We start from the raw sequence: 10,000 nt of genomic DNA on the forward strand, positions 1-10,000 counted from the left end.
TAAACAGTTTCGACGAAGGTTTCTGAGGGAGTTAGAGAGTTGCCACTGCTGGCCTCGTTGTTTAAGAAATCTGAGGAAAAACAAAATAACTGTGTTTAATGGTGGGTGTCTAAAATAATGATATCTGTAAACAGCTGATAAAAAAATTTGTACTTGAAAAAAAAATGAGCTTCTAGAGTTCTCGGAGCCATGACCGGTAGATTACACAATTTGAGCACTCATTACCAACTGAGCGATTAAACCAATTGTGTCAATAGGCTAGTTCCTCTTCGAGCCTCTTTTTCAAACCGAGGTCATAAGCAAAGTGTAATGCGTAAATTGCGTACCCTCATTTTAGAAACGAGACTAAGAAGACAACGGGCGATCGATCGTTTGCAGTAGCTGCACCTTCACTCTGGAACTTACTGCCACCTGAGCTTTGCACAATCTCGGACCTTAGCTCGTTTAAGCGTCAACTCAAGACACCTCTCTTTAGGGCTGCTTTTTATTAATAGAAATATAAATCTCACTATAGCTTTTATTTGCAATACTATTATTATAATTTTATATCTAACTTAGATACAGCTCTTATTATAATTTTATACGTAACTTGGATATTTAGAAAAGTTTTATTACTATTATAGGCTTCATTTTTATTGTCACTATATTGCATAGATCTTTATTTTTGACGTTCTAATGCGCGCAATAGAAGTATTAAATTATTATTATTATTGTTATTATTATGATAGGCAGTATGTCAACATCTGAATGCCACCTGTAAAATAAAAAACACACAAGGAGCTAGGCGGGAACCCGTGACTAGCCCTGCGTATAACTTTACAATAAAATCGTGTGATAAACAAAGAAAATCAGTTAAACATAAAAAAAATTAAAAAATCTAAATTTTAAAAGTCTTTAAATGGTCTATGCTTGACCTAGCCACCAGGTCGATGCAACGGGTGTTTGAGCATCTTAATCTAGCACAAGACCTTGAAAGTTCTGGCAATGTTCAGGCTACTACTTAAAACAGACTTCTGCATCCGTCCTAGAACATCTCTGCTTCGCTTTGCAATTGCTCCTATAGTATTTTACACACACTACTACTCAATCCCTTAGAACATCCACCAAGTACATCCATTATAATGTTGATTTGAGTGATCTTGTAGCCCGGGTACTGCTTCTTGATTTCCCATCGTAGTGGGGCGTACTTGCAGGTTTTCTCCTCGCCCTTCTGTTTCCGGTTCTCAATCCTAGGTCATCTCCAACAGGGTTACTGTCTTCCTCTCCTTATCTACGATCCTCGCGTCCACTCTGTTAGCTCACACCTCTATGTGGTCTGCATATACTGGTACATCCCAATATGCCGTCACTTGATCATTTTGGTAAAGCTGCTTAGGTTTCGTTGCTGAGTACCAAGGCGGAACGGCCTCCGTCAGTTGGTAGTCTTTCAGCAGCTCAAAGAAAAGTATTTTGAGTGCTCCGTTGTGTCTTGATAGATACTTCTTCTGTGCCAGTGCACTGCAACTTGATAGCTCATGTGCGATAGACTCCTGCGCCTTTCCACACATCCTGCATCTGACGTCCGATTCTTCGCTTGTTTTGGTCTTCCTTGCGTTGTACAGTTTTGACAATGCAATTATTGTCTTGGTTGTCCATCGTATCCGATGATGACTTCTGCGTGCAGTTCTCTCTCTCATCTGTTTTGCACTCGTAGATGGCTCAGGAGCCCAATTCTAGATCTGCACGGTCGTCCGCAATGCTGACAGATAAACTGGAACTGACCCTGCCCTCTGGACACTGCTACATCCGCTGCTTTCCGTCTGCTTCTGGTCGCAGCAATGTTCTTGCGGATTGTTCTTTCAAAGTTCTCACATGTGTGCGCCAGCCACCACGTTCTTGGGCTCGTTTCTCAAGCTGATTTGGAGGTATGTCAGCATACTTAATGTTCGCTGTAACTTTGTCTTTGATGCGTTTCTGAGGCCTACCCCTCTTTCTTTTCCTGTGACAAAGCTCGCCGTATAGGAGCTGTTTTGGGATTCTGGAGTCATCCATACGGACTACATGTCCTGTCCAACGAAGTTGAGCTTTCAATATCATAGCTTCTATACTAGTGGTCTCTGCTCTGTCTAGGACCTCAAGGTTGGTGACTTTATCCTGCCAGCGGACACCAAGGATTGAGCGCAGACTGTGCATATGGAAACGTTCCAGCTGTTTGATGTGTCTCCTATACAATGTCCAAGCCTCACATCCGTACAGGAGGCTGGGGATGACAACAGCTTGATAGCCTTTTGGCTTCGCTGATAGCTTAATATTGTGCTGTGTTGTTGTTATTGTTGTTATTGTTGTTATTATTATTACTAGGGTTAGGGTTATTAATATTAATATTATTATTATTATTATTATTATTATTATTATTAAGAAGAGTAACTTCTAAAAATCCCAGCGCAAATGGACAGCACAAATGGACACAAAAACCGACTCTACAATCTTGGACAAAATAAAATGGAACAGAAATGCCCCCTCTCCCCAAATCAAGGATGAAGGTGCGTGAAGGCCAAAACGCGCCATTTTCCCATCACTGATTTTGGGGGGAGGGGTGGTCTCAATGTTCCATTTAATTTGTCCAAGATTGTCTATAGAGGCTATCACGTCACAAATTCAAGATTTGGTCAATTAAGAGGTCATATGTCAACACATTAATCATCCGAAACCAACGCCGTCACGCTCGTCGCTAGTGTTGCTATGTTGAGATACTACATGGAAGATATTTTAAGAGAAGCGGAGCGTATAAAAAAGCCAAACCTAAAATGAAAATTTGCCAGTACTATCAAGAATAAGGGTATAACTCTACGTAGAATTGACGAAAAAATTGCCATCGAGAAAAAGAATACCCGAGGAAACAAAAGTAAGAGTTAGAGTTCTCAAGCCCACTACTGATCTTACTCTAGAGGCATTTCTGGCGAGTTAATCGATAAAACTATAGGGTCTATGTAGGGTCGCATCGCTGAGATTAAACGAAGCAATGGCAAAAGACTCAAGCATTAAAGTAGCGCTTTTAAAGCTTTGTAGAGCACTTGAATGGTTTTACATGACATTAAAACGTTTAAGGCACGATTCACGAGACTTTTTATACGATTAACGTCTGCTTTGAGACGCTTTTCAACGGTTAAGCACGGTTAACAGGCAATGGAAAAAAGTGTCAATCTGTTCTGTCACCTTTCTGGCCAGACGACAAAATCGTGAAAAATCGACAAAATTCGTTGCTGATAGCCTGCAAATCGTGCCCATCAACACTTTTGTGAACGTAAATCATGCTCTATTTTTCAGCGTGGAAAAATTAGAAGATAGATCAGGTAAATATTGCCAACAAATTTAAGGGAGCGCAAATGCAGTTCTTAAAAATTCAACAAGTTTGCGTATTCGGTATGGTTAGTGCACGGACGCAAAGTCTAAAGCGTAGAATGTGGGTATAGGTTGGATAGTTGGATGGGGTAGATAATCTGTGGTAGAAGGTTCGAATCCTCCTTACATGCGATTTCTTTCTTTTTCTTTTTCTTTTTTTTTTTCTCCCAATAGTTTTATTCCCTTTTTTGTTTGCAATTTATGTTAACGTGAAATGTCACTTGCATTTAGTTTTTTTTCAGTGTCGCCTTGCTCAGTTTATTTTTTGAATGGGAGATGTGCTCTCGGATGATGAAACTTTTGAGCGAACGAGAGAAGATTTCGTGTCGTGATTACCCCATATTCTACTGGTAACGCCAAGCAGGGGCTCATAGACAATCTTGGACAAAATAAAATGGAACAGAAATGCCCCCTCTCCCCCAAATCAAGGATTAAGGTGCGTGAAGGCCAAAACGCGCCATTTTCCCATCACTGATTTTGGGGGGAGGGGTGGTCTCAATGTTTCATTTAATTTGTCCAAGATTGTAGGTTTGCCAGTGTATTTTCTTCGCAAATGTCTGTCACGTGCAATGGGCAATATGTAGATATGTAGTGAAGGCTCAATGTTCATTTCGCTTCATTTTCATTTCTCTTCGATAACCTTAGAAGTGATTCTCTGCGATGGTAGGCGTACATGAATGATTACAGGAATGGCAGAAGCGAGTTACGGTGTTAGGTCCAATACGCTCAAACCACTTACAGACTGTTCGTGGTAGACCCACATCAAAACACGAAAATGAGCGTCCATTTCGAAAGTCGTTGTTCCGCGAACTCTTGCTTGGCAAATATCTCAAATGTTGCTATCAAGCTCTTACAAGTTCTAAAGAGATCAGTTGAGCAGTCATTGAGTAGAAAATATGTGAAAACTATGACTAGCAATGACAGAAGTACATTAAGGAAATTTACCCGAAATTTTGACGCTGATATTTCTGATATTTGATAATCAACGTAATGGCACGGAGGACAACAACAACAACAAGAAAGCCGTCACTTACCGAAGCGAAGATGCAAGTAACTTCTTTAATTTTATGACTGTCATGATCATTATTTCATATATTTTGTACAATGTATCAAGTGGATTTCTCCTTGTACTGCATTAGTTTTCTGTGTAATCATGTACGTTTGCGTGTTGTATACGATTGCGTTACCAACACGAGCAATGTTGAATGTCCTGGGAAAATGTGATGTATTAGGGGAGGCAATGCAGCCATTTGTACATCATCAACATGATGGCGTAGTGAAATTAAAATATAGAGAGGAATTGAGATCTCGTTATGCTAAATTTGTTTATTGGAATCATAACCGTGTTGTACGTGAATGCCATGTGTCGAGATGTCGTGATCGCGAACCAAGTAGGATTCCTGTGAAGAAGCTGAAACGTCTGTCGCAGAAAAGCATAAAACGGAGGTTTATTTGTGTGGAAAAAGATTCATAAGATCACTCCTTTGCCGTCATGGTTACATCAGTTGCAGGCTGAGTAGTCAAATGAAAAGAAGGCGAATAATTGCCAGTCTCCGTTCGTTTGAAAAAGTGAGGAAAAAGCCAGCTTCACGAAAATCTCGTCAAACAGTACCTTTACTTGCTTTGGAAAATACACTGGAACACGAAAACGCGTAAACCTGAAGAAATATCAAGTGTTGTACACATGCTGTGGACCAATGAGTTTGTACAAGAATGCATGGTGATCGTAGACGATGCTGTGCTGAAATAAATCTATGAAATGACATAGAAACAAATCCTGAGCCTCCGATGAATAATATTCATTTGATTGCTATGTCTGAGAACAATTACCAGCTTAATTATAGTGAAAGCGACACAGGTAATCTACATAACAATGATTCAATAATTGAGGGATATCAGTACAGTATACCAATAGACAGTGCATTTGAATCGCTCTTGTCACAAAATTATTCTTCATTTATTCTGACAATAGGACGTATTGGTGTTAGTATCTATCATACTGATGATGGGAGTTATAAGATTTTTGATTCTCACGCAAGAGATGAATATGGTAGAAGCCATCCCCAAGGTACATGTGTACTATTAGAAGTACCATCCATTCAGGACTTAGTACAGTATTTCCAGGCTATACACTCACTTGGTGACAATTATGAACTCAGGAGTTATATAACTCTGAACTCAGAGGGCTGCATATAAGTACATATGAAATAACTGCAGTGAACAGGGTTAGAGAACAATGCAACTGCACTTGTAAACAATGCTGTGCTGTAGGGCTTTATGCAATGTGTTACGCAACAGCAAAGTCTTGTAGTTATTGGAAATTCCAAACGTTATGGTTGCATTGCTGACCAAGGAAACAAATTCTATCGTCACCTGAGCTCACAAGTGCAGATTTACCCAAGAGTCTTGATATTGGTGAAGTTGATGGTAGTAATGGTAATGAATTTATATAGCGCATTTTCTATCGGCATATTCAAATGCGCTTTACAAGCAGGTGATCTATGGGTGAGATCGGACATCAAGTCAGCAATGTTTTCATGACGAAATGCATGTTGTTTTTGCCAGTGTGATTACAAATTTCGTGATCTTTCTTTGAGACATGCACATCTTTCCATGTATTACACATCTTTTTTTAGAACTACTACTCAACGCTCATGATCCCTAGCAGCACACGTGTGGCCACAGCCCGACTTACGATCCTAGATCGTCTTGTTTTCTTCAAGTTCTCCCCAATGGCCAAGTGTACTCATCAGTCATGCTAGATATAAAAATTTCAGAGCTTTAATCTCTATCTAAGCACCAGCAAAATTTCCCGAGAGCGTACAAAAACTACTAAATTTACCTTGCGTAGAACAGAGAGAAGGGTTACCATGAAAATTGTACCCATGAGGCCCTGGTGCATAGCAGGTGTACGGAGCATTCCAGTAACAAGGATGTTGAATCATGTAACATTGAGATCCTGAAGGGAAAAGAAAAAGCTTTCATTAACAAGTAAACCCAGGAGCAGCTTCTGGTAAACCGATTTTGAGGACCGTACTGTGTATGATCCGCGTTTTTCCAACTCGTGCCATAAACAGCTAATAAAACAAGGAAAAGTAAACTACGGTAAAGCCCGAGAAAGTTAGCGCGATATTTAAAGTCATGATCTCTTAATCTTGGATCAAGCGAGAAAACCGGTCTACTTCAGTACAGTTCTTGAAAACTGACTTGCTCTAGTCGCAAGGCTCAGAGGTCAGGATTCGGCTGCAGTTTGTTTGTTTGTTCTTTTTTTTCCGGCGGAAATAAATGTCTTTCCCCATAACACCCAAAGTGAAGGTGTCGCCTTTGAGGTTTATTTTGCGGGCCGCGATATCCTCTGCACGCGCTCATAATTTCTTCCAGTTTTTTTTAATTTCTCGTTTATCAATGACTTTGGATAGGAACCTGATGAGTTCGTGCACCTAGGAAATACCCGAGTATAGGCTACATATATTCTATATGAATGTTAAAAAAAAAGGCCTTAAAAATTGTCTGGTGGCATCTTGCAATCAGTATTGCGAAAAGGAGCAACGGATGGCCTACATTTAGCAGTGAAACGCTACATTTCGCGTCTGGAAACGGAACTGAGCTTAATAGCAAAAAACGTACTACGCAATCCTCCTAAAGAGATGTTCAGATGCATGTATTCACAAACACTGGCTACGAGTAATATCATTTTGGATGAAAGAGGCACCAGGATCTACAATATAACAAGTTAAGCTCTTGATTATCCGCCCTTTTTAATAGCTTGCCTCTTTTTTAGCTTAAATTCAATTTTTGGGAAGCCATTGTTTTTTCGTTTTGTATTTTCATGTTAGCTTTTTCAGCTAGAAGCAGTGACATCATAAGGTGTTTTGTTGGGATTTTACGCAGCTGAGCTTAATGTTTTAGCTTTTTTGTATCTTGAATGTGATATGTCATATGCGTTAACTGATTGCCTAGCCTTTGAAAAGACTTTGTCAAAACCTTACTGCGATCTTTTCTCCTCGGCTCTGTGTTTGCTTTTAAGAAATACTGACGGCAAGGTCACAGTCGCTTATGCTTTTAGCCTGTTAAAACAAAAGATCAAAGATTTTGCTCTGACAAAAGAGATAAATGACACCAGACAACAAACAGTTTACTAAAACATTTGAAACGTTAAAACGGATTAAAAGGTGAAGGAAACATTAAACTGCGTCTTAAGTCATCAGTTCAATTTTAAGGCAGAAACTAAACAGAGATTTTTGATATCAACAATTAAATTATCAATTAAAGAACTTCTTTTTTGAAGAGTTAAGGCGAGTCATTCGCTAATTATTTCCTTGGTTTGTAGTTTTTAAAAAAACTTTATACAACTGCAAGGTTAGGTAGAGATACAGTGGTTTTATGGTCGTTAATACAATAAGGCCAAATTGAGACTGAATTGAAAATGTGAAACTGATTGAAAATCTGAGATTTTGCCCAAAGAACAAGATGGATTTTAACTTCAAAGCGATACCGATTTATATTCCTGTGAAATTAAAATATGTCACAGAGACATTCAAATGTGTATACAGCTTTGAAATAAAGTCGCACTTAACTAGCTTAATGATATAAGTAATATCATGTGAATCAGGACAGCTATGCCAGTATTAAGCCAAAACGCACTTTTTTTTAACTCATCCACGTTATAAGATACGTCATTAGAATAGATCCAAGTTTTTTTCTATGTCCTCTTTCATTGTTGTATTCTTTTGACCTGAAAGATTATCTCTGAAACGCTAGTTAAATTCTTTAATTTAATCGAACTTTTACTTATTTAAATTTTGCTTAGTTAACGAAAAAACCCTGAGAAGTTGTTTTTTCATTGCAAAGTTAGCCTACTTTAAACTAGCACCTGTAAATCGTTTATATTAAGGCAACTTTTACAAAGCTTTTTTTCTTGTGAAAAACGAGTGATGTGTTCTTCCTCTAATTCGATTGCCGAAAGTATCAAGTCTTTTGTGGTTAAAATGGTCAAACCCTTGTGCGAAAAACCTCATTCGCCATTTTTCAGTCAAGCCCAAGTTGACCTTCACGTAAGCGATGGGATAAAGTGTAGAAAAACTAAGTTGAAAATACTTCTGAAATACACGGTAATGTGAAGGCTTAGGCGGAGAGTTTGTGCTCGTGTTCTCTTTGAAAGGTTTCACGTTGTTTGGAAGAATGTTGTCTTTAGAGTTTCCGTGCGGTAGAAGTCGTCTCGAAACGCATAACTGAGTGTAAAGCTAGAGATGAGAATTTTTCCAAGATATGAGCCTGTCTAAAGACGACCGCTCTATTGACCTGAAAGCGCCTCAGCCGTCGCTGAACTGGGTCACACATATTCACGAATGGAACGATCACCCTTCTTCTCGTTTGGGTAAAAAAGTCTACAGTATAAAGCAGGCTGTTGGAGAGGACACCGGAAAGTATTCATAATCCTAGCGTACTTTTTGAAATGTATCGTGATTGGTATTCGCTGCTCAAATTCGGTGGGATAAATGAAATTTATTTACTGAGTAGGACGTGAGATTCAGTCTTGTTCTTGGACATGGAACATTGTCACTCAGTGGGAAAAAAGAATGAAACCAATTCTCAAAGACGCGGCTCGAATTCTCCGGTGGAAAGTAAACTGAACTGACAAACCTCTATTAAACGATGAAAATTCAAGAGAAAAGGTTCAAGATCTAGAGCCAAAAGTAGGAAGAAAATGACTTGAAAGAATAGACTGGAAATGGAGTTGATTTACAATGACTTAACTTTAGTGAGTGTTTAAAACGCGCGCACCGAATCGCGGAAGATAACATCATAACTTAAATACTCTTCAAGCTGATATTCTTGTTATCACTCATCGTAGGCTATATAGTTGCAGTTTCCACCATTAGAAGCAGTCTGATGAAGTGCTTCAACAGTGGAGCAAGCTTCCTGCTTCACCCATTTCATTGACTAATCTTTGCTTTTAATTGCACGAGATCTTTGTATCGTACAAGAACTGTTCAGCAACAACTTGTAATCTCAATGACAAGATCGTTGATTCTTTATTGTTCACGGGCTTTCCCAAAAATTTTTGAAGTCACGTTTTTACAACCTACTCCTCGCGATGCTATCGTGTTAACACCCGAGGAATAATACAAACAAATGAAGTGAAAACATGGTTCATGAAAATTTGGGTAAACCCAATACAAACATTGCGTTTTAAAAATGTCATGGAGTTGAAAATAGTCAGATCTCATTCCAAGCAATTTAGTTCTTTTCTTATACTCATTGCCAGCTCTAAAGAAAAATTTCTTTCAGACTGGAAACACATCGGTCTTTCGTTACTTCGGTGTATGATGAATCAACCAAAGGAAAATTTTTACACCGCAAATAATGAAAGGAATAGAGATAATCATATTTACCATAACATGGAAGAAAGGTCGAATACACGGACTGGTTGCATAAGAATGAAGTATTTCTGGTTGGAGAAGAGAGTTGCCGAAAATCTGTGTCTGCCGACGGAAGGTTCTGGTTGCAGCACTGTCCCATTCGAATACTCGGAGGCGCGAGAATATCGTCAATTAGAAACGAAGCTACCCTCGGCCGATCGTCTGTTCTTTCTCGTGGATTCATTGGCTTCCTCTGT

General features: G+C 39.0%; 1 protein-coding gene across 1 annotated transcript in view; it reads right to left on the bottom strand.

Moving 5' to 3' along the window:
- Positions 1-10,000, bottom strand: part of LOC137985348 (homeobox protein DBX1-like) — a 13,154-nt gene that overhangs the window by 3,067 nt on the left and 87 nt on the right. Inside the window, exons 1-3 of the mRNA XM_068832932.1 lie at positions 9,777-10,000; positions 6,224-6,340; positions 1-70 (exon numbers count right to left, since the gene is read on the bottom strand). The exon at positions 1-70 is cut by the window's left edge and continues 3,067 nt beyond it; the exon at positions 9,777-10,000 is cut by the window's right edge and continues 87 nt beyond it. Of these exons, the coding sequence (XP_068689033.1) occupies positions 1-70; positions 6,224-6,340; positions 9,777-10,000 (411 nt within the window). The remainder of the gene's footprint in view (positions 71-6,223; positions 6,341-9,776) is intronic.

This window comes from Montipora foliosa, chromosome 14 (assembly GCF_036669935.1).
Source record: "Montipora foliosa isolate CH-2021 chromosome 14, ASM3666993v2, whole genome shotgun sequence".
NCBI lineage: Eukaryota > Metazoa > Cnidaria > Anthozoa > Scleractinia > Acroporidae > Montipora > Montipora foliosa.